At 39.7% G+C, this 24,900-nt stretch overlaps 1 protein-coding gene across 2 annotated transcripts; it reads left to right on the top strand.

The window, feature by feature from the left end:
* Positions 1 to 2,422: 2,422 nt before the first annotated feature.
* On the top strand, positions 2,423 to 24,656 carry HABP4 (hyaluronan binding protein 4). Of its 2 annotated transcripts, XM_068667917.1 has the most exons (8): positions 2,423 to 2,793; positions 10,758 to 10,905; positions 11,859 to 12,017; positions 12,202 to 12,273; positions 14,071 to 14,154; positions 20,918 to 21,086; positions 22,829 to 23,005; positions 24,082 to 24,656. In XM_068667917.1, exons 1-8 carry the CDS (start codon positions 2,523 to 2,525, stop codon positions 24,136 to 24,138), a joined length of 1,137 nt encoding a protein of 378 aa, XP_068524018.1. In that variant the 5' UTR covers positions 2,423 to 2,522; the 3' UTR covers positions 24,139 to 24,656. The 2 variants fall into 2 exon arrangements, with proteins under 2 accessions (XP_068524018.1, XP_068524019.1); XM_068667918.1 differs by lacking the exon at positions 12,202 to 12,273.
* Positions 24,657 to 24,900: the final 244 nt, after the last annotated feature.

A 24,900-nucleotide genomic window follows, 5' to 3' on the forward strand; every position in this document is an offset into this window, starting at 1 on the left:
GTCTTGGGTTGCTTGCTCTACAGCCATTAAGGCATGGAAGTTGCTGGGTGTTTGCTGTTGCTGTTATATGCAAAGTTGTTTGACCAATGAAAAGTTGTTTTGAAAAGAACCGCTGTGGGGTGAAGGGTATTATAAGAGGGGAGCCTGCCCTCAATTAAAAATAAAGGCAACAAAATATGATGAAGTTACGTCATCAATAAAGAAGCAGGAAAAAGGAGTGAAGAGGAACAGGCTGGCAGAACAGAGACCAGGACAGGAGCAGGCACTTTGATTGCCTCATGAAAATAGGCTCGGCCAGACTCAGCAAACAGCTCAGAGAAGCTTGTACAGAAAGTCGCTGGAAATGGGCGCACCGGAGTTGGAGAGAAGCTCGAGCTGAGAGAAGTGGAGCCGTGCACACAACTGCCCCTCGCTGGTAAGCAGCTGCGCATTATGGGGAATCATACGTCCTTAGGAACAAAGACTGTCCTGGTAACCTTACAGCTTACTCTCCTTATGAACAATCGGACAGTTTATGAGCCTGAAATATGGGACCAAACTGAGGTCAAGGTGTGGGACTCTGCAACTAAAAATGACAAGGTTGCAGTGGGATTGCTCGGCACCTGGCGAGCAGTCTCTGAGGCCTTAAAGAGCCGTGTGGGGCCACAACCACAAACGTGTGGTTTGCCAGGCAGTGAGGGAGCTGCGGGCTCCTTTCCTGATCCCACTGCTACGCCATGGGCCCTCTGCTGCTACAGCCATCGCAGGCCTTTGCTGTTCCGCCCCCTGCTGACCTGGACGTGCCTTGTGACCCAGGCCTCATTGGCCTTGAAAAGGAGATGGATACGCTTTGCTTCCATCTGGGAAGAACCGGATACGTAAGGCCCGAAGGCCGAGTTGCTTGACAACTTAAAGCAAGACATATTGCTCAAAAGGAATGGAAAATGGAGACTGTTAAGTCATGGAACTTAAAGGGTTGTTAGTAACCTTTTCTGATTGCACATATGTATAGGTGTACTTGGGTTTAGTATGTCAAGCAATGTTCTGTATATTTAGAAAGTTTGATGTTCGTGTGTGTGTGTTGGTGGAGCGTAGACTCCGTGTACACCCAGCGCTGTTTACTTGCCTTTTATACCTTTTATAAATATTTCTTTTATAAAAATTACTAAATTCGTATTGAGTTGAGACTTCATTTATAGCGCTTCTAATAGTGAAACTGAATGCATATACATGATAAATGAAGAGGAAAGAAGGTACTTTACCTGTCTAACGCATGCCTCAAACATTTCTAGTGATACTCCAAAGTTCTGACCTGAATACTTGGAGACAGCGATGGTCTTTAGGCAGATAGAAGCAAATACTTAACAATAGTGCAAGTGACTTTATTGCCCGTTGTAATAAGGACTCACAGAGTAACGTAGCACTAGTTGTAATACCTCTTAGTTACCTGTTCATGATTGTGTTTTCCCAGTTCTGCTTTATATCAAATCAAATACGCTTTTAAGACAGTAGAGTTTCTTATAGCCTACTCGAGGCCAGCTACCGAGTGTTCCCCGGGGAAGGAAGCAGAATGAGGTAAGCACACCCACACTGCAGATGAACTGGCATTTCGTCCCCTGCAGTTGATGAATGCGCCTACTGCGAGCAGGCCCATCTCTGGTGATGCAGCCCCGTGCTGCTCAGCATAAACCTTCGTGTATTCAGCTGAATTCTGTCCGATCACATCACTGATCGCGTGTGCGGCAGCTGGACCCAGTACAGGGCATGGCTTTACAGGTGTTGTGCCCCAGAAAGGGACCTCGGGCTGTGCGATTTTGTAATGGTTTGTTTTGAAATGGTTTATTTTGTAATGGCTTGTTTTTGTAATGGCTCGTTTTGTCACGGTTTATTTTATGATGTTTTATTTTATAATGCTTTATTTTGTAATGGTTCATTTTATAATGGCTTATTTTGTAACGGTTCATTTTGTAATGCTTCATGTTCTAATGTTTTATTTTATAATGCTTTATTTTCCAATGTTTTATTTTATAATGCTTTATTTTCTAATGGTTCATTTTGCAATGCTTTATTTTATAGCGCTTTATTTCATCGTGCTTTATTTTATAGCGTTTCCCACACAGCGCAGCTTCTGGGGGGTTTCCGCCCCGCCCCGCCCCGCCCCGGCCCGCCCCGGCCCCGCCCGGGTGCGTGTCTCCGCCCTGCCCGCTGGCGCTGCGGCGCTGCGGGCGCTGCCGGCAGGGGGCGTGGCGGGGGGGGCGTGGCCGCGCCCTGCCGCTCGGCTCGTGCCATTGTTCCGCCGCGCCCGCGCGTGCCGCCGGCGGGCGGGGCCGGGCCGCGCCGATAGGCGGAGCCGGCGCGCCGCCGGCGGCCCCGCCACGCGATTGGCTGGCGGGGCCGGGCGGGGGGGGGGGAGAGAGGGGCGTGGCCAGGCGCGGCCCCGCCCACCCCGCGGAGCGGAGCGGAGCGGTGGCGGCGGCGGCGCCGGCAGCGTCGCAGCGCCTGGCGTCGGCGGGGCTGGGCTGGGCGGTCGTGGCGTGGCGGCGATGAAGGGCGCCGTGATGCAGGAGAGCTTCGGCTGCGCCGTGGCCAACCGCTTCTGCCAGCTGCTGGACGACGACTCCGACCCCTTCGACATCCTCCGCGAGGCCGAGCGCCGCCGGCAGCAGCGCAAGCAGCGCGGGGAGGCGGCGGCGGCGGCGGCCAAGAGGGGCGGCGGCGGCGTTGGCGTTGGCGGCCGCGGGGGCGCCGTCAGGAGGGAGTCCCAGAAGGAGCGCAAGCAGCAGGGCGGCCTCGGCAGCGCCGCGCCGCAGCCCGGTACGGGGCGGGGGAGGCGCGTCCCGGGGGGTGCTGGAGGCCGGGCTGCCTGGCAGGGGGCTGGGGTCGTCGCGCCGTCAGCCTGCCCCTCCGCTGCCCCTCCCGGCTCGTCTGACACCGCCCCGGCCGCAGCTCCGCGCCCTCGTGGGGCTGGGAGCCTCCCGGTGCCGGGTCCCTGCTCGTCAGCGGGAGGCTCTGGAGGGGGCGAGGGCACGGGCTGCCGCTTTAGAGAGTTGTCCAGAAGTTGTCTTCTGGGATTCCTCGGGGGTGACGTGGGCGTGCGGCTGTCAGGGAACCCTGCCCGAAGGACCAGCGCTCACGTTACTGCCAGGCTTCGCTTTACGGGTGCGTTGCTGTGGTTATCAACGGGAGGCGGAGGACCCTGTTCGCTGAACGGCAAAATCAAATTTTGGTGGAAAAGTTTGTGCACAAGTGCTGGTAGTTGTCAGTAGTCTACCAGGACCGTGAAGTGGGTGAAGAGCATCCTGCTTCCCCGTAAGGTGTCTTCAGCAGGCTCTGCGTGTACTGCAGTGGCAATGCACAGTGACCTGGTGGGCTGCCCGAGTATCTGCTGCTACCTTGGTGCTAGGGAGCCCACTTTCCCCGTGTAGAGACATCAGCCGTGTGCCTTGTTTTACTTTCCTGCTGATTTAAAATGGGAAAAGACTGCTGGCTTATAGCAGGCTTTAGGAAAGTTGAATAGCTTAAGAGTTTTTCTCTCAGGAAAAAAAACATAACTTTCTTTGTAAAAGCAAGTGGGTATCCTGGGTTTTGTATGCTCGTATGTGCATGTCTTGGGCTTGTTGTGAGCAAGGACTGTAAATGCATAGTGCTCAGCATGCAAAACGAGTGAGGGAGGTGAGACTTGGGCCTGCTTTTGCACTTCTGCCACAGGCTTTTTATCTGGGCCCTACAAATACATGTGCATCTGGCATACAGAATTCAGCCAGAAAACTTCTGGACACTGTAGAAGATTGTTGGGACTATTGGCTTAATGGGTGAGAATGAGTAACTGCTCGGGAAGTTGCTCTTACCAGCTGAATTTTGCATAAAGCCTCTAATGATGGCTGCGTTTCTAGAAGAATACACCCTTGTTTGGCAAATAAGCAATCACACACAATACTGGCTAAAATGACGGAATTATGGAACTAATGACTAAACTTCTGTTTTTTGTTTTTTTTTTTTTCTCTTAAAATTGATGTAAAAAATGTTTCCAGTCTTATTTATTTATTTATTTTTAAGCTATCAGGTTTGGGGAACAATTCCCTCTAATTTCATTCCACTGGTTAGGAAATAAATACCATAAAGGAGTTTGTAGACCCATGTGAACAGCTGAATCAGGTTCTGATATTATGACTGAAGTTACAAAATTAAGTCTTCACTGTACAAGTTTTATCGATTTATTGGAGTGTATTGCTCGTTTGGGTTACAAGAAGTGTTGTTAAGCTTCACAACTTGTTTTATTGTGTTATTTCTTGAAAATTTTAAATCTGAAAATAGTCTTTATCTTAAGAAAGACTTGAAGCAAGCCTCGTCCTTCTGTATGACTTCAAACTTGCAATACATAGAAAGTTTTACATATGCCTGAGAGCCTGTTTTTGGTGTTAGGTTTTGATGTTAGAGTGGAAGGTTTACTCACGGTATTGCTGCAAATCAGCATTTTTGCTTTGCTTAGCTCTTGGCTGCCTTTTCCAGAGGAGTTGTAACATAGTTTCTGGAGATGTTTTCAATTTGAAACAACCTCCTGTAAGAGGTCTTTGCCTGATTGATAATTGAGTGATCTTTAGAATCCAAACTGTTTGTTACGAGTTGACACAATTATAAGGAGTCTGTCTTTATTTATTTATTTATTTTGTTACAGAGAAAGTAAACTGCTATTTCATAGCCTATCAAAACCTACGTTATTATTATTATTATTATTATATTTTTTTTGGCTATACTGATGTGGTTGTGGCTTCTTAAACTAATATTATTGTTTTTTTGTTGTTATTCTTCAACAGAGTGCTGAGGCTTTGGGTAAGGGCTCTTTGTAGGTATTACAGCTCCTGCAGTTGCACCACTTAATGTTAACTCAGTTCATTCTTAGCACAGTGGCCAAACTGCATTTGCCAGCTCTTTATTCAAAAGGCCTTGTTGCAGAGCTTGCATTCTTCAGCAGTCCAGGCAAATTAAATCTGTTGATCATGCAGTAATAAGCTCTGTTCAATTGAAATCTCTAAACCTTTGTTGCTGATACCTCCAGAAGGTTTTCTTCTTTCGTATGCATTTGATGACCCGTGTAACATTTAGATGTAGCTCCTGAATACTTAGTATTTGTCTGAATTTTTAGCTACTTATTTAAGCTAATAGGTCATGGAATGTTTCTGGGGAATTTTATCTTATGCTGGCAGTAGCTCTCATATTTTTAAATAATTAATTCCAGTATCATTCTTTCAGATACAAAGTCATAAGGACTGTCCAGAGGGTAGCTGTGGTAGGCAATTCTGTAATTGGGTACTGGCACGCAAGAAAAGAAAGTATCACAGAATAGAGTCTTAGCTCCGCTTATTTTTCTTTGCAGCGTTGCATGCAATAGCTGAAGCCTGTTTTTGTGCTTTGGGAGTGTTATTCTGCAGATCATGTAGTTAGTCCTGCTTTAATTCACAAAAGTAAATGCTTGAAGCTTTGGAATTAAAGTCACATGGGCACACATGTATGCAAAGGAGTGAAATTTGGTTGTTCATGCATTCCTAATTCTGCTTTTACTCGGAGATATATGAAAATAAGTCCCTGAGAGTGGGAGCTGTCTTTCAGTATTTCCAATGACGCAGCTTTATTTTAAAGGAAGACCAGCTGTCCATTTGTGTGAGGTGCTGTTTTACTGGGATGGTAATAAAGTAGTGTCTCTGCATGGAGCCATAATTAATTGCAGAGATCCTTGAATTATAGCATAACTTCTCCACTCGCCCTCATTCCAGACCAATCAGAGCAGTATTCTTCTTGTTTTTTGTCACTTCATCTTTTCTGAGCTGCCACTAAATTGTGTCTTGTGGCTCAGACATTCTTGTTCAAAAATGAGTTGCTAATCTGAAAGCTGAGGGAAGAAGTGTCTCTTAGGGGGAAAAAAAAAAAGTGGAAAGGGCAATTTAAATTTAGGACTAGTAACTGCTGTTGTTAGCTTTGTTCTAACATCTTACAAGGCAATCAAAAGTCCTCCAAAAGAGAATTTTTTGAATAAAGTTTTTCTTCATTTTGTGTGTATGTAGGTGGGTGGCAAGTCTGCTGGAAGAACTGTGGGAGGGATAAATAGCTCAAGTTTGCTGATACAAGGTTATTTAGCCCATTAAATTAAAACGGTAGAGTTGCAGAGCAATAGCAATACATACTCTAAATGAACTACAAAATGACAAAGGAAGCTCACTTACATTAAGCACGGAGCAGTATGCGTGGGAGAACATGGGTTAGAGGTGGAGGGCAGCATTGCTAGCTGTGCTGCATCATGAATGATTTCTCTGATTCAAACTATTGTAGCTTAGGAAAGAGCAGAGGGTCACTAGGTCTGATACTATTAAAACAGCAGGCTTCTTTCCAGCTGCAGCCTGAGAGAAACAGTGTCAGGAATAACTGAGATACCAGTAGCGAGAAAACCAGAAAAATAACTGCTGTGTTCTTGAAAGAATCTCACTTTCCCAGTTATTAAAGTGTCTGCTCTTTTCTTCACCTCGGGGGTAGGAAAACTAAAAAAAAGCAGGAGCGACAACCATGGCCAAACCTACGGAATAATTTATGTATTGGGAAGACCAAAACTAAGTGTTTTTTTTTCGCTCTGAGCAGAGGTATCTAAGCATACAATGTATGTGGAACTGAAGGTGAGAGACAGAGAAGGCAAAAACGTTCGTTGCTTGTTACTTATGCTTGCTGCCCTTGATTCATTCAGAAAACTGAGTGTAGGCTGTCAGACAGAAAGCGTTTTGTCGTTGCTTTTTCCATCAATTACATGCTGTAAGATGCATAAATCTTTCATGTAACTACAGTGGCTGCTCTAATGTTTATTCTACCTGAATGAAAGCAGCTCTCACTTTCCCTCTGTTCTGTTCCAGTGCGTGCCTGCTGGGGCCAAAGATAGGTAATTCCTGTTTGGGACCTCTGGGCCACGTTTGCAGAAACAGAGCATGGATGCCATCTTTTCAGTGGGTTTGAGCACCGTCTGTGTTAGTGGGATGAGTTGGTCTCAGCCTTATGAGAATTTATAAAGTGCTGCGATGCAGCGTTTGGGTCCGGATTTTAGGCCTGAATGCAAGGCAATGCAAGGCGAGCTGAGCATCAGCAGCCTCCATCCCTCTGCCCGGGAGCTGTGTGGCAGCTGCCGCCCTTGGCTGCCTGGCTTCTCGAAGTGCCAGGGCCAGGACAGGATTTCTGCTGTCGCCTGCAGTGACTGGATCTGGTTGCAAGCTGGGAAATTCAAGGTGTGTGTCTAAATGGAAAACGAGGTCTGCCTCCCAAACGCTTACTTTATTTTTTAAGGGAAAAAGAGTAAGAATGTTCTGCATCAGCAACAGGCCGGTGAAGAGCCTGCCCCTTCATAAACTAGAGAACCATCTCTTCTCAGGCAAAAGTTTTGCTTGTTTGAGGGCAGATGATACATGTATGAATAGAGAAACTTTGGATAGGAGCTAGACACAACACTGCAACGGCAGCTAGATTTCTCTGAGTTGTTTTAAATCCTTCTGTTAACACCGATGTTCAGTGGCAGGGAGTGAGATGCTGCAGTTCCTGAAAACATAATTTCTGCTTTCCCAGTTCAGGGTTCTGCGAAACGTGTTTATTAAATACACTTTCTAGAAAGTCTTCCTATGTAAATGCTGCTGCATAAGCAAAACTAATACTCATAGCTGTGGTGGCAAAGTGAAAGATAGTTTAATATGTTAGATCTGTATTATTTGGCTTAATCTGCAGTTTATAAACCCCACTGTTGTTTGGTGTGTTTTTCTTCTTTATCTATGCCTAGGTCTTATACCTGGTAATGTTACTATTTACAGACGTCTTTACCTCTAATAATGGTTTGGGTGTATTTACTGAAAAAACCTGGTTTAGAAACAGTTTAATCAGAATTTTTTTCTTCTGTTTTATCAATTTAGAAAATAAAGTGACAGGCAACTGAGGTGACAGATCGGGCTGGTGCAGTAGCCTCGCAGGGAAGTAATGGTGACGTGAGGAGTGGTGGGTATCTACTTCAGTTTAATAGAAATTTAAGTGTACGAACAAGAAAATCATCTTAAATGAGGCTAAACTTATTAACTAGAAAAGAGCAATCTTCATTTTTCAGCACAGTGTTTGCAAGACCTCAGGTAAATGATCCATAAGACCCTATTGTGGTTTTGAAGGGAACTTACATATGTATATGCTAACAAGCTGGCAACACTGGAGTGTACCAGGAGAAGTAATTAATGAGCATTCAAAGCACGGCCCAGTTCTTTGTAAGTGAAAGCTATTATGGCAACACTACACAGGATTGCCTTTGTTTTACTCTTCCTTCCCCCAAACCCAGTCCCCCAGAGGGTTGGTGGTCCTTCCGATCCTTAAATAAAAGTGAGTCTGCATTGTGACAGATACATAGCAGGGATAAGATAGGATGGTTTATGTTATCACTGCTGTCAGACTCTGGTTTGGTTTGCCCTTATATGCTGAGCTGAAATTTGTGCTGGTATTTGGACAGATTCGCAAGCCACGTGTTTCTGCTCTGAGGATGACGCTGTTTATTAGAGAGGTGTGTTCACTGCAACTGTGCAGTTTTAATCCATTGCTGCATGTCTGTCGAACTAGTTAAAGTATTTTTATGCAGGTTACGAGTGTCACAAATTTTTGTAGTATTTTAAATCCATTCGCAGTAATTATAGCCATCTATTAGAATCGAAGTGAATTAACTGTACAAAGAAGTCAAGAGCTGTCTGCTTTGTCTAACATGGTCAGTGCTGGTGACTTGTTATGCACTGTAATACACTTGCATATCTGACAAGACTTGTTTTGAAGCACTTTTAAGTACTTTTAAAGGGTACTGGGTAACAGAACCACAGATCATCGCTCTAAAATGGCTTTTACATCCTTGTTTTGCTATTGCTTTACTCATTTTAAGGAGTTCTCTAAATATGTATGTGAATTGGAAGTTAATACTAAATATGTAGGGATGTGGTCTCTGCATTCTTGCTGAGTTGTTCTATATGGAATAATTATGCTTCTCATAGCTAGTGAGAGGCTCAAAAAGGGATAAACATGCACTCTTGTATTGCAGTTGCCTGTTCAGATTTGATCAAAATAAATAAAAATGATCAGAAATGGTCTTTTGTTTTTCTCACCAAGATTCCAATTTAGAGTTAACACTTGTGTAATTGTTGGTATAGTTGGGATATGCACAGAACAGACACCTTTCCAAACAGTAAATGTCATTCTGTATTCCTTATAACTTCAACTTTATCCTTTTCAAATTAGGATGCTTTAATAAAAAGCACTCAGACTAATTTCAAAATTGTCCTTCGTCCACAGATTGTCTTCATTTTTGGGATGCAAATATGCTTGCTGCAATAAGGGCTAAGGAAATCCAAATCTTGAGAAAAAAGAACATATTATGTCAAGCAGTTCGTAGTTTAGGAAAAAAAAAAAAAAGCTAGGGTTGCTTGTGCAGCACCAATTAAACTTTCTTCAGTGTATAGATGCAACTGTCCTTACTGCCTAACAATAAGCTTTATCAGTCACCATTCTACATTTTTCTGAGTGGATAGTTATTTGAAGTTTTCTTTTTAAAGATGATGCTGTTGACTTCATGCCTGACAGCCAAGCTTTGAAGAGAGATCTTTTTATACGGGCATTTCTATGGAACTATGAATTCATTTGTATATTAATATATTGACATAGAATAAGTTTTCTTCTTATGTGCTAACGACCGAGGCACAGTAGCCAGGGCTGTAACTTGTCCGTGAGAACCTTACTTCAGTAACTTGTTCAGCATTGCACAGTTTAAGTATAGGGTCTAGGAGGCAAAAGGTTTGCTTTTGGAGAACTTCGTCCTAAATAGAGCAGAGAATTTGGGAAAACAGAGAAGGAAGTACATATTGAACTCTAGTCTTAAGCTAGGTGCACTTGGGTTGAATGCATAACCTCAGCTTATTGCTTTTTGTAGCACTCAGTTCCTCTGCAATCACCTTGCCCTACCTACTCCTCCTCAACATCAACAATGTAAAACAAAAACTGAGAAAGCTTAAATACATTTTGTCTTGTAATATGTTGGAATTCTAGAATTAGTTGGAGCCTTTGTATTTAGTGCTTGCGTTTCTGCTATTTAAACTAAGTGTCTTGTAATGTTGGTAAATTATTCTTTCCCCCATAGAGCAGCAATGTAAGGAGGTGACCCTTATTTTGTTGGATACCATAATTGAGAGCATAAAACAGAGCTGCAGACTCTTAATTGAGCTTATCTATAAGGAAATTTGGTGTCTGATGGTAAACAGCTAACACCTGTCTCAAATGATCCTCTTTGCCCTGTGTTCATCTCTTCTTCTACCACAGCCTTGCAATTCATGTCTTCTGGTGAAATTTCTCTATCCTGTTTTGTAGTACACCATTAAGGTCTTTGAGGAAACATAAGAGAAAGTTTTATTCTCAATTTTTATAATTTAAGGTGAGCAAGATGAGATTTTTCTACCTTGTTGTGTATTGTTTTTTTTTGTTTTTTTTTAATGTCTGAGCTGAGTCAACAAGAGTAGCATTTTTGCATGAGACAGATTCATCAATATGGACGGGAAAGTAAGTAAATGTCTCTAAAGAAAGGGTCTGACAACATTAACTGTAAGTGATTTTAATATTTTGGGGGACTTGGGAGTGGAGGTGGTAAAGCAGAAGACTATTGTGTAGTCAATTCCCTTCAGACAGTAGCTGGTAAATACAATTTGATTATTATTAAACTCAGTAAAAATGTGTGTGTTTCTGTATAGGCCAGAAGCGAGCCCCTAAACAAGGAGAAGAGCAAGGATGGAATGACAACAGAAGAGCAGAGAAACAAGACAAAACTGAATCGAGACCTTCTTTCAGGGAATACCGTTCCTATGAAACAGAAAGGCAAACAGAATTCACAGCTGAAAGGTATGTATCGTATAGAGAGACGTTAGGTGCCTTGTAGAAGATCTCCACAGGGATGGAAAAGGAGGGGAAAGAATTAACCTTCTTAAACAGATGTGATAGCCAGAGGTGACTCAAAGGCATAGTTGCGTTATTAGCGTATCAGTTTGGTATTGGGTACCTATTAGTTCATGTCTGTCAGAGCTGTCATTTCAGCTTCCATGCAGATTGATTTGGAGCTTTGTTGTTAAGTGGTAAAATAGAAGGCAAAACTAAAACACGTTAAGATCTGAAAACTTTACCTTTAGCCTGTAAGGTAAATATCCAGTTTCTGAACTTGCATACCAACTGTTGTAGAACATCTGGTGCAGATCCAAAGCAGAATTAATTTTACAGTTCAAACTGAAACTGTACCTTTGTTACACTGTTTGCTACTTGGACAGTGAACGCATGTCAAACTTGTTGTCTTTATACTATAATGCAATATTCTAGTACAAAATGTAATATTCTAGTATAATTGTATACTTTGTACTAGAATACTTTCACCTAAACTCTTAACACTTGAGAGTGTAACTCTCTTCTTATTTTCCATCACAGTAGTTGGTATTAAAAAATTTCAGAAAACATGTTAGCAGTTACATGTAACTATGAATTTGTATTGTGGAGTTATGGCCCAATAAGGTCACTGAACACATGACAGTTCTATAGTGTTTTATTAAACTTCCCGAATATTTCCACTGTTAAACTATAAACACTTGAACCTTCTGTTTCTGTTGTCTGCAATAATTCCTGCTGTGTTCAGTTTAATGACAAAACTAATACAACTGTGCTGAGTAAATATGTAGTCTTCAAAAATTGTACAGTAGCTCTCTTACACAGATGTCTCCTATAACTGCACAAACGAAGTCATGCAGATGTTTTTCTTGTTGTTAATGGTTCCATAGAAACAAAAATCTGACTGGAAATCTTCTCTCTAGATCAGGTGAAAGAGTAGACTATGAAAGACCAAGAGGTCGTGGAAGAGGAAGAGGTGGAATGCGAGGCAGAGGAAGAGGTAGTGGAATAAGCAGAAGTTTTGATGGATTTGACCAAAGAGGAAAGCGGGAATTTGAAAGACAAAGTGGCAATGATAAAACGTAAGTGTTCAGTGTACTTGTTCTTCATGCACCAGTGAACGATAGAGTTGAAACTGAAGTAGAATCTCTTGCATATTCTGTTCGTGCGTTCTATACCCAAGCTGCTTGCCAATAAGTGAGTACTAGTTTCAGTTCAAGTCTGTAATGTAAAAAAGCTCTTAAAGAACACTGTTTCTCTCTCTAGAGGAGTGAGAGCAGTTGACAAAAAGGGTGGAAGCGGAGCTCGCAACTGGGGAACAGCTAGAGATGATATGAGGTACAACATTTTCTCGTGCCACCATAGACCATCATTTTTTGGTGCCCACCATAGATCATCATTTTCAGTTCATTGAAGTTTGGGTATTTTGAGGTTTAAGTCATACTTTCTATTAATTATAGATTAAGCATAATTTTATAGCTTTCTGGACTCATCTTGTTTATCCTGAAGAGTTTAGTTTGTAGCAAAGGCACGGTGATGTCTCTTGAATAAAAGCCTGTCAAAATATTTTAGACTGGGGCTATGTTGTCTTTTCTGAAATAAGTTATGACTTTTTCTTATATTCAAGTAAGTGGGACTCCAGTACTTTTTGACATTGCTACAAAATAATCACTAACAGGTGGAACTTGTCAGTGGGCTTGAAGTTTGGTCCTTTCTCAAATTTGATGTATTTTGTCTCAATAGCAAAGCTGCAGTACAATTCAGTGTGGCTCAAGAGACATTTAGCTGACTGTACCACTGAAATACATCTTAAAGCACATAAGGATCAGTGACAAAATGTGATGTTTCACTAATGGTCAATTAGATGAAAAAAGTTGGGAAGTTCAATTCTGTATTTCTTTCATTGGTTTATTTCCAGATAACACAAAGCTTGCTGGAAAAGTCAACTTTTTTGTGCACCTAGCAGTATGTTACTCTTTCCAGTACCCTTTATTCTCATATGCTTACAGAAGATTTCAGCTGAAGGCTGCTGAAAGACAGAAAAGGCAAAACTTTGAGCTTAGAGCAAACATCCGTAGCCACATGCACATTCATTCACAAAACTGTTTTAAAAATAGTTTTGTATTTATAGCTCCAATCATGATGATGTTAATGTACACAAGGTTTTTTGAGGTATCTGTCTAAGAGGTTGAAAAAAAATCCCTTTGGGTCCACGTTTTGGGGCTTGATATTCTGAGCTCTAAGAGACTGTACTGACTTCTATCTTTTCTATAATGTTGCAAACTAAAAGCAAAAGATTGATTAGGTAGTCCAGCTTTTCAAAACATGTAATTGATTATTTAAACATGGTTTTGATCTAATAGCACAAACCTAGTTGATTCAAAAAAAAAATTAAAAAAAAAGCACAAACCTAGTTTCTAAATATGTCAGTGAAGGTGGTGTGAACTCTATAAATTTCAAAGAAGTTAAGTTCTCTTGTTTTTTCTTCCTAGCTATTACTATTTTTTTAGTTCAGTAGCATCACAATTTGTGATACAGATGTGAGATAACTGCTTTCTTGTGATGTGGTGCATGTGGTAGAGTTCACATTAAATTGGCATTGTCTAAACGATTCTAAAAGCATCTCTATGCTTTAATTGTTCTTAATGAAGCATTGAAACTTCAAAGTTTTAATTTAAAAAATGTATGCATATCAATGGAATGAAAATAAGCATGCTACTGCTCTTGTTTGAAAGCGTACTAATGTGGCTAATGGGTTACAGAAAATGTGGACTTCAAAGATGAAGTGTGAATTTTACTGTTTTAATTGAAAATAAGAAATGCAAGCATAAGTATCAGAGATGTACTATAATCAAGTACTGGTGTTCATGACTGAGTTATTTTGTCTTCATGCATGCTTTTCACTTTTTTTTTTTTTTGTTTGTAAGTACATAGAAATTAGATTTCCCCATCCCTTCTCATTTTGTTAGTTCACATAGTTGCTTAGTAGATCAACTTTTTCTTATGATCCCAGAGCTTTTCTTCTGTTTTGTCCCTTCCCAAGGAATTTTATCTGGGAAATGTGATGCTTTGATACGTGAGTTCGTTGCTAATGTGCCTCATGAAGACCTTGTGTTTTTCTGTTTACTGTTTTAGTGAGGTGGAACAGACTGCTCCTGTGGAAGAGACTGCAGAAACAGCTCAGCAGCAAGGGACTACTGAAGGAGAGCCTCTAAAAAAGTATAGTCTGGCTAAAATATATATATATTTTTTCTAAATGCAAAAAAAAATAATTGACTGTTACTGATATTCTTGACTTTTATTGGGAGGCACACTGGAAATCTGAACTGCGAAGTTTTTCTGTTTTTAAATAATTGCAGTAGCAAAGCTTTTTCTCTATTTGTGGCTCAAGAAAATGAGTCCCTTAGTCAGACTAAAGCTTGATTTATATAGCTGCAATTTTGAGTGACCAGTGATGCTTACATTCCTAACGTTTGGAGATTATTTAAGGAGGGGCTGCCTATTGTCTGTTACCCTTTTAACTTGGGTAATTGGTAAAAAAAAAAAAAAAAAAAAAAAAAAAAAAAAATACCCTGTTTTATTGAAGTACTCTGCAAGGAAAAAGGTATTCAAGGTACTTATGCAATTAAACAAACACAGCTGAAGTACACTAAGATAAAATTCTCTAAATCAGTTATTCATCAATCACTAATACCATGCAAATGCCATCTATTCATGAAGGGCCTCCGTAGAACCTAGAAGGCTAACTGGAAATGGTCTTGCAGTGAGCCTTAAAAGCTGGGGAACTGAGAGAGAAATCTGCCTTGGTCTTCTGGCTTTCATTCTGATCAGTGTCCGGAGGAGAATTTACTGCAGGTCAAATAAACACTTTGGCTTAAGAAAAACTAATTAGACAATTTTGTTCAACCAAGAGTTCAAAGAATAAGCAGATATCATGTTGTGAATATCTTTTAAATACTGGAAGGCAATGAAATGTCAGTGCCCTCTTCTGTTGCTATAAAGCCTTTTTTTTTTGCCTAATTATGTAGCTTACTAGTTACATTGGTTCATTTCTTATCTAAGTTGTAAAGCTGAGTACACTACAAAACCTGTTCAGTTTGTATAATCCTGGAAGAATCTGAGTTGATAGTGCTTTGATTCCTTTAATTTAAAACTACCTTTTATTATACAGCTGAATTTGCCAGAAACTGAATGATGATGATTGGATTTCCAGAAAGATTTTTCTGTGTGAACTTAAATCAGATGGGTAGTTAAATTAGATAAATACAATGCATATTTGAAAAAAATAGCTAAATATGAGAACAGTTATTAAACACTCTTTATCAGTTAGTGGTATCTTTACTTGTACCAGTTTCTACTTCATGGTAGGTGGAAACATGGCCAGAATATCAGGCTCTTCCTAGATGTGTCCTAACATCAGTTCCTTGTAGAACATAAGGCAAGAAGTATACATGTTGACAAAGGTTTCTGACAGAATCTGCCAGTTGCCTTCTCATGTTTTCAAAAGTTTAGTTTAGGAATAGCCCACTGAATTCCATAAGATGCAAGTAAACTAAAAGTACAGAAGTCTGCATCGTGTAGTCTTTTCAGTAAATACTATCCTGAATACTACTCTCAAATCTGTATGCAAAATATGAATTATATGTAGCTCATTGCAGTTACCTTTGGGTGCATTTATGTGGCTCCACATCTTTCAAGATCTGAGAAAATATTGTGTGAATGGTAGTGATGTAATTAGGGATGGATGGATGGGATACTGCTAAATGAGGCAAAAGTATTTTTGTTTTTCAATTATTTAAAAACAAAAGTTGTTGGGATATGTTTTCTCAGGCATGATATGCTTCAAAATGCACTTTAAGGTCTTGTCTGCTTAGGTTGTCCCTGCTCTCCAGAGTTGCTGTGTTCTGGCAGGTAACATAAACCAGCAAAAGATTCTGACAAGGCTAGTTTATGCTTTCACTGCAGCCTCGACACTGTGGGGCTAGGCACGTATGTTTGTTCAAGCTACAGCTAGGGTTTTTTCTCATTTTGACTTTAAATGCAACAACTCCGAGGAATCAATTTCTTTTCTTCTGCTTAACTGCAGTTGTGTGCTTGTGTTGAGACAGTTGAAATATTTGGTTTTGTGTTTTATCTCATTCTTTCCTAACGTGACTGTTAGCATGTTAAAAAGTAGTAGTAGTCCTGTCAATTGGGAATAATTTGTTTGTATGGAGATACTATATAGCTTTCTGGTGTGTTACTTCATCAACCTCAGTGCATCTCCGGAAAGACTTCTGCAGAGTTCTGTAACCTACGAGGTCTTTGCCTTCAGGACTGTGTCAATTTCTTTAATACTCATACATTAAGTTCCTTCTTGCTATATCCTTGACAAATTTCACTGACGCTTCAACATCATCAGTGTCTGTTGTTTATAGTATCCTATATTGCATGCTATTTTTTTCTGCAACTAGTAAGTACAAAATATATAAGTTGTACAGTTGCATAAGCTGTCCTCACAACTGCTTTCTGTTGAACTCATCTTCAGAGTTCAAACAATAGAACCAACTTCGCTTGATTGATGACTTGAATAAACTGTTTTTATTCAGTACAACACATAATCTAATTAATCCCTATCAAATATTTGTGGAGTTGATAATTATTCTGTGATGTTTTATTCTATTTCTTGACATAGGACCTCCTTCCTTTTTAGTAGATATATGTGTACCCATCTGGTCATTTAATAGGAATTTTTCCAAATTTGTCATCAAGTTTGCTGACATACTCACTTCTCTTGTTTCTTAATAGTGACATAAAGCTAGGCGTATACCAGTTCAAATCCTTAAGTATTTGGTTCTGCACTTTTCTTTTATAGTTAACTTGTGCGGTTGTAGATTGGTCTTACCTTATGTAATTTTAGATTTTGTTATATCTGGTAGTAATGTCCCTGCAAATGATGTTCAGTGGGAAAGATTTGTGCTATTGATTTCTTGATAAAAGCCAAATAAGAATTTGCTTTATGCAGCTGAAAAATTGATCCAAAAAAGCTCAATATTTTTAAGGACATGAAAATAATTAGCCAAAGAGATGAACTGAAATCCATTCTTTTCAGTCGTTTCTTCTGCATATTATTGTGTTCGTTTAGAGCAGTTCCTGTAGGAAAGGTATGCACAGTAAACAAAGTATAGGTAGAGGGTTATAGTAATCCATTGAAAACACTGAAGCAGTAAGAATCATAACCAAAACCTTCTGGTCTGATATTTCGATATATACATGCACTGGGAATTCAGTTTGTTCATGTCTAGAGACCGTACTTAGATAGTTAGCAGTGCTTGCCAGCTTGATCATTGGCGTGTCAAGGAGCTTTTCCACGGAATTAATGAAAATACAGTGATCGGTTATGAAAAATAAATAAGGTAAGAAGGTGGCAAGTAATGCATAGAGTGCACGTCCATGCAGTCTGAGTGACCAAAATAATCTGCTTCAGTTGAGTCTCTCTCCAAAAAGTTACATGCATGTTCCTTTTGCTCTGCCTCGGTAATAGCGAGGTTACTTCCCCCTGGGAGTGTCAGCATCCTAAACCAAATCTGTAGCACTAATAACCTGGAAGTAAAGATCAAACCATGGTTTAAAAGTTGAGAAACCAGAACTTTGTGATGTAACTCCTCCACTATATCTTTGGAACAAGCAAGTGGTTGTTTTTGGTAGATGTGTTTTCGTCAAAGTTACACTTGTGATCACCTTTTGGGGAATTCAGGTTGCTGCATAGTGAGGTGTCCTTGTATTACAATCATGGGACTCTAAGTCTGAAAGGGGTCTTGCTGACTGAAAGCATGGTTGATCGTACCTGTACCACTTCTTATACCTGTGTGGTTGATTTTGATGTCCTCTAATGATGGATTTCAGTGTCTCTGATAGACTTTCTAATGCTTTGGAAGTAGAAAGTACTAGTTAGGGGTTTTGGTTTTTTCTCCCAATTGTCTTGCCTTTATCATTGTCAGCATGCACTGTTTTGTTCCTTCTTAGCATTATATATTTGTTTCTTCCTCAGCTCTTCTTAAAGACTTTCCTGTATATTGTGTGTTTTTGACTTCATATCTGTCTTGCCGTTCTCTTCTGGACTCCAGAATTTCCCACATGGAAACTTTCATCAGTTGAGACCTTTCTTGTTCTACCCCACCAGCAGTGACATCTGCTCCAAACAAAAAGGTTGATACATGTCTTTGTCCTATCCTCGGCAGCATAATGCTATGTAGTGTTGATGATAGTTGTTGATAATACTAGATAGTGTTGATTTAAAGTTCGGTTTGACTAGGTTACTTGCAGAAAGTCTGTGTGGGTTGGGTAGGAGATGTTCCCTATTTCAGAGCTTCTGTTTTGCCAGTGTTTCTTTCTGTGTTTGGGTAGCTGACATTTTTTGCCTGAGAGTGTTTTTACTTGTCTTTTGTAGATCCTGGTGATGGTGCTTTTTATTTTTGGGCCACTTACTTTCTCTATGTAGGATCTTGTAACACTTGGTCAGCCCTTCAGTATTCTTGTATAGATTCATTATTTGCCATTTTCTTTCTGAACTTTTTGCTGCAGAAAGTGTGTATTACTTCTTGCAGTACAGGTAGCAGCACAAAGCTGGCCTTGAAGGTGGCATGCTTTTCTGTTGTAGTTAGGAAGATAGATAGCTACATCTCAAGTACTTGCTGCAGCTGTTTTTGTCTTTCTACAGGTTTCATCAAGGACTGAAAGGTGCCTCCCTTACTTGGTGAAAAGGGGAGAGAAGAACAAAAGGCTTTCTAAAGTTCAGATATGCATTTTACCAATTCTGTCTTGACATAGCATTTTGAGAAGAAATTAAATGTTGTAATAGAAGCCCTTTTATTAGCTTTTTTCCTCTTTTCTTCTTCCTTGAGTGCTTGTAAGTAGTCTTGCTTTTCTAATGCTTGTCCCCAGAATTGAAGTTTCAGAAAATTGGCCAAAAAATGGCTGGTTTCTTACTGTTAAGGACAGAAAATTTAAACATTCAGGGTGTCATCGGTTCTTCATGCAATGTTCTTACACATGAAAAAGTATTTGTTGGCCTTTTTTCCAGAAGTAGCTGCATCTTTCACCAGTATCCTTTTCATTTAAGTCAGTAAATGTGTTAATTTTTTCCTTATCAATTCTTCTAATTATAGTGTCAGATCATTTTAATCAGTATAGAATTACAAACTGCTTACCAGTCTTTTTACCTTTAAATTCATGTTTATATAGCTGGAATTTTATAAGTAACAGAGAATGAAGGCATGTAGACATGTAGACTTGTACATTTTTATTTACTGGCTTTATGAAGTGCATTTTAAACTGTCCTTCCTAGAACCAAAATTAAGACTGTTACTCTGCAGTTCAGTGTTTCATATGCTTCTACCTGTCATATCCTGTGTTCTTCAGTAAAATAGAATATAAAGTTGACTGGTAAGTAATAAAATGGCATGCTGCAAGGTCACATAGGGAGAGGGCACACAGCTGTTCTTCTGTTTGCTAATTCTAAATGTACAGAAAACTCTCAAGTGTGTGTTCTTCTGAGGTGCTTGTACAACTTCAGAGATGAAATGTGCAGTTCACTTGATTCTGCATCTTCCATGATAAAGCAAATTTCCAGCTTGCATCTAATCAACTGTATATTTATATTAGAAAAATCCGCTCTTGATAATCAGCATTTGATAGAAGACATCTTGGAACTGTGATCCAATGAAGACGCACAAATCTGTATCTCTCACACAAGAAGGAGCCTAATTAAAAGGTTTTGTGGAAAAATAAGTGTTAGGGAATATACTTAACTAACTTCGTGTTAGGCAAAAACTTAACCAACTTCAACTGCTATTGTAATGTGTAATAGTTCTGGGTGGGAGGAGGAAGAAGCAGTGGAAGAAGCACTTTTTCAAGTATCTGGGAGTCAACAGTGCAGATTTTCCTATAGCTCATAGTATTTGGTTATTGCAACAATTAGAGTGATGTGAGTTGTGCTTCCTGCGTCTGATTATGTTAAGGAGGGGAATAATTGCCTGCTACTATCCTTAAAAGTTACACGTGGAGTATAACATAATAGCAGCTGGTTCTGGGCAAGAAAATTTTTGCCAGCATTAGGAAAATGGCAGAGAAGTAGTCAAGCAGTGATGTGTGGAGAAGGATTTTTAGTCTTACATATCTTGTCTTATGAGTACAGATGTACAGCGTTGGACTTCTGTCTTTACAGTTCAAAAATATGCAAAGCATACTCCTTATGTTGTGACATACTCCATATGTTTTCCTTGAACGTATCAGCATTATTGCATTTTGTATGGCAAATTCAGAGTGGACTAGGATTAATCTGTCAGTTTCGGGCAGGTGATAAATAATGACTCCTTGTGAGCTACTACCTCTGACAAAAGAAGTCAAACAAGTATCAGAAGCGTTGTGTAAAATTCACAAAGAAAATGCTAATAATTACTTAGAAGATCCCATGGTGTCATCAGGTCTTTTTAGATGGCTGAAAGCCGCACTGAAACACAAATCCATCTCATTGTCATCTTGCAATGTAAGTCAATAAAACTGTGCAACTGGGGTATTGTGAACTGCTTAGTATACTTTTTTATTTTTTTATACTGTGGCTGTATTTTCTAGGAGTAGATCCTCTGATGAAACAGTAGAATTGAGAATATGCCAGATCAAAAGACAGCCTGGTTTTGTCTAGAATTTGAAGTGCTTGAACTTACGATAAGGATGGATAAACTCCAGAACCTACTGTAGTAGGTTAGAGATAGGTTTTATGAATAAATGCTAATTTCAAGCAAAGAGGTGTGTTTTCTAATTTATATTGACATAAAACTTGTACCTCAAGCTACTGCGGGTTATAAGTGAAATTGAGGATAGTAATTTGGGGAGAAACATTCCAGATGTTTTGTTTACTATCCTTACTTTAGAGATTAGTGTTCTTGTTCATCCTGGCATGTTGCAAGCTAATGGTTTTTACTTTACGACTATAAACCTTTAGAGTTGCTGAAGGGGAGCCAATTGAAGAAGTAGTTCAAGAAATGACGTTAGATGAGTGGAAAAATCTTCAGCAACAGAATCGACCAAAGCCTGAATTCAACATCCGGAAGCCAGAATCCACTGTTCCTTCCAAAGCAGTGGTGATTCACAAGTCAAAATATAGCGATGATGTAAGCATGCATTGCCTGAGGAATTCTGTAAACTCTGCTTTATGCTCAGGGTTAGGAAACTGTCTCTATTCTTTCTACTAGTTTTAGTATAACCTCAACACAAATCACTATCCAACTTTGTTACTGTAATCACAATACATGCCTCAAAACTTGCTTTACACTTACTGTCTATTCTTTTTTCTTCTCTCAGAGCATCACCCACATTTTGTATGCAAATATGTAATATAACAAGTAGCTCTACCTTAGAGTTTACTTAGTCTTAGCAATATAAAACCTGTGTCCTTGTTGCTGCCACCTATGTACATCTGTGGTAGTGCTACTAGAGAAACTTGGTTTACTAAACACGTCTTATACTAATTTTGAGTTATATTTAGCATAATTACCAATATGTATTTGCACGTATATATTGCATTCTGTTTTTAGCATCTCTTAGTCTGGATGCTAAGTCTCCTATTTTCATCTGCGCTGGATCCCAGCTTTCACTGTGCACTTGGAATATATGATTCATTTTTTTTTTTTTTTCCAGTTTTAGGGTCCTGCTTCTTAGAAGCTTCTTAGAAGTAACTCTGGAGAGCTTGTTTCATAATAATGTGCTTTTCCCCATGCTTTTCTGAATTTTTTTATTCCACGGTATTATTGGGATTCATATTTCAGAGACGACTTCTAATTTATTGGTATGATAGGCAAGCAGGGAGATTCAGAGATTCCTGCTTACTTAGATTTCAGGTTTTGGGATCACAGAAGTATGTGCATATCCTTGTAGCCTAGCATGATGAAATTCTTATCCTTGAATAACGTCTGTATGCATGTATTGATACACATTTATCCTTTGCCTAGTTATAATACTAACATCAAAGCTTACAGCTTTTTGAGAAGTCTTAATTACTTTAGGTCACCAAGCACTTACATAGACCAACACTAATACAGAAGTTGCTGCATCCTTTTTTAGCATGGCTTTTGGTGGTCACAGATGCCATTGCCCCGTCCTTCTCCAGGGTGTGGGAATGTGCTGGGGAGAATAACTACTACAAGCTCTGAAGAGTATGACAGTGTATGAAGAGTGCATGCAAGTTGCTGTTCTTTTTGCTCCTAAACTTTCTTGGCTGGCATTATCAAGGGACCTTATTAAAATGAACATAGAAGAGGTACAGAAACTACATGACAAGAACAAGTCAAATCCCTCTATTAGACATTGAATAGAATAAGTGACCCATCACAGTATGGGATGAGTTTACAGGTATGTTAACTGTAACACACATTAAAATTACAGTGGGAAACAACCTTAAATCCACTAGCTACAAGGAATTCACAGAGTTTAAACAGCTATTTAGTTTAAATAGCTACTAACAGCTCATTTGGTAGGCAAATGCTGTAGTTGCTTATGATCTTTTCATTACCTGAAGGTAATTGTAGGAGTAAGTAGTCTAGGCCTGACTCTCTGGTTCCTTAGGAAAACCTTGTAGATCATATTTCTGAAAACTTCTTTGGTGTTACGGAGCTGGTACATACGATTTGTTTTGCAAGGACTCTGTGAGCCAGCAAAGAACTATTCCTGGCATCTGGGAAGCGGCAGTTGTCTCACTTCTTTTCAAACCCTCTGCAAGTTAAGGCCTGTCTTCTATTCTGGACATCTTCTTGATTTATCTGCTGCTTAGTTTGTAATACAAGTGTGCGTGTGTGTATCAGGGAGGGAAGAAGGGTGTGTAAGGAAATTACAGGCCTTAACCAGATGTTCTTTTTAGCTGCAAAAGGAAGACTTTGAAGATGATTCTCATGTCTTTCGAAGAGCGGTGAATGACATAACATCTCAGCTGGATATTAACTTTGGGAGTCTTCCTCGCCCTGGCCGTGGATCAAGAGGAGCACGAGGTGGTCGTGGTAGACGAGTTGAAGAGATGGGACCTCGACCAGAAGTAATGGTAAAGTTTGTGTTTTTTGTTTTGTTTTCTTGGAATTCTTTTTGGTAGTGGCTGTCTTCCCCCTGTGTTTCTGGGGGGGGGGGATTACTGATTTCCATAGTGACAGACTTGTTTCTATTGCCTACCTCACAGTATGTTGGCCTGTGTTGTTATTTTCAGTACCTGACCCATATCAAGTTGCTTAAAATTAAATACCAGTTCAGGCTCAGGAACTCCAACACATAAATTTCCAAAGGCTGGATTACTAGTTGCTGTAATGTTATCTAGAAGACAGGACGCAATGAAGATTTGTTTCTGCAGTGAGTTTATACCAAAACTGGGAAGTAATTGAAATGGCTGAAGGTTTATATCCCTTTTAAGAGATTTCAGTACTGTATGTTAATAGTAGTTTGATTACTCAGCGTGAGATCACTACATCTGGGATCCTGCAGATGAAGACATGGAGTGGTGGAAGTATTTTTTATAACCATTAAAAAAAACCTTCTACTCCCTTTTTCCTTTTTAAAACAAACAAACAAAACAATATATTTGACCACCTAAAAATTACACTTTTATTCTTTATAATCCCCAAAGATCTGTTTAGTTCTGCTTATCATGAATAAAATAATTAAGGTTGGGAACTTACAGAATGATATGGAAATAATTTGATGTTTGCTTCATAAAAATGAAATAGTCTCTTTATATCAGAGCATAGAGTTTAAAACTACAATCAGATATGTAGTAGCCTGAGAATGTTTAAAAAAAAAAAAAAAAAAAAACACAATGCTGCTTCTGAAAAAATGTTACAGATGAGATTGTTTTACATTTTTTTTCCATCCCATCAAAATACTTCAGAACCCTTGACCTTCTGGTCCTGCTCAGCCAGCAAATCAGCATTCTGAAGAGGTTCATGGTGTGGCTTACAATAGTCATAATCTCTGAGATAAGATTGTCATTTATATCCATCTCTATTACATAAAGTACTTAATTTGAATAAAAGAATGAGTATTTGTCAGGGTAAAATACATGTCTGTATATTGCTGCCATGTGTTTTGCAATGGATTCATTTTTTTAAAACTTCTTTTTTCACTTTATAGGTGCAAATTGTTGCTCCAAATCCTGATGATCCTGAGGATTTTCCTGCTTTAGCGTGAAGGAGCTATCATGAATGGTATTATCAGCATAGCTTTGGTGTAGCCTGTGAAGAGGCCAGTTCTGCTCTGGTGTGGAAAAGAAGTCTGAGTCTACACGAAAAACTGTTCTGTTTTGGGTTCTTTTTTTTTGGTGTGGAATGATTGCACTCCTCTGTTAATGGAAATGGGTTCTGGAGATAACAGTAGATTGGGATTCTGTCCTAGGGTCCAGTGTCTGCTTCCATGTGTGAAAATGATGTGAAGGCTTGCAGTACCCTACTACAAGCCTACTACTACTCTACTCTACTTCAAATGAAGTTCAAGGGTACAGTGCTTGAAAATGTGTATATAGAGATGATATCAAGTTCTCCATGACAGCTTGATCAAATGTAAACTGTTGAACATGGTTTGCAGCTGGGACTCTATTTCACTGTAGACATTTGAAAGCTGCTTGCTGTGTTTCTCTGGGTGATGTGTATTTTACACAGTTAGAAGTTGTAGTTACTGAGAGATGGGCAAATAAAGGAAAGCACACATTGGTTTGGGTTTGAGCTATTATTTTCACAAGTCAGAGTAGGAGATTGAAGCCCGTGCTCTTTGGCTGCCATCTGGAAGAAAGAAAAAAAAAAAATACCTCTGAACAGAAGTGATCTTCAGACAGTGCAGGTGCTCTTGGTAGCTGACTTTAACAAGTCTTGCTTCAGTAAGAAATGACAATTTGCAACTACTTTTAAGAGTCTGAAGGTTAAATAAAATAATTTTGAGCTAAAGACAGAACCAAAC

Source organism: Anas acuta, chromosome Z (assembly GCF_963932015.1).
Source record: "Anas acuta chromosome Z, bAnaAcu1.1, whole genome shotgun sequence".
In the NCBI taxonomy this organism is placed as follows: Eukaryota; Metazoa; Chordata; class Aves; order Anseriformes; family Anatidae; genus Anas; species Anas acuta.

Coding starts and splice junctions, on each gene's coding strand:
- HABP4 (XM_068667917.1), top strand. CDS start 2,523: ATGAAGGGCGCCGTGATGCAGGAGAGCTTCGGCTGCGCCGTGGCCAAC. Junction 10,906..11,858: donor ACAGAATTCACAGCTGAAAG/GTATGTATCGTA, acceptor TCTTCTCTCTAG/ATCAGGTGAAAGAGTAGACT. Junction 12,274..14,070: donor ACAGCTAGAGATGATATGAG/GTACAACATTTT, acceptor TTACTGTTTTAG/TGAGGTGGAACAGACTGCTC.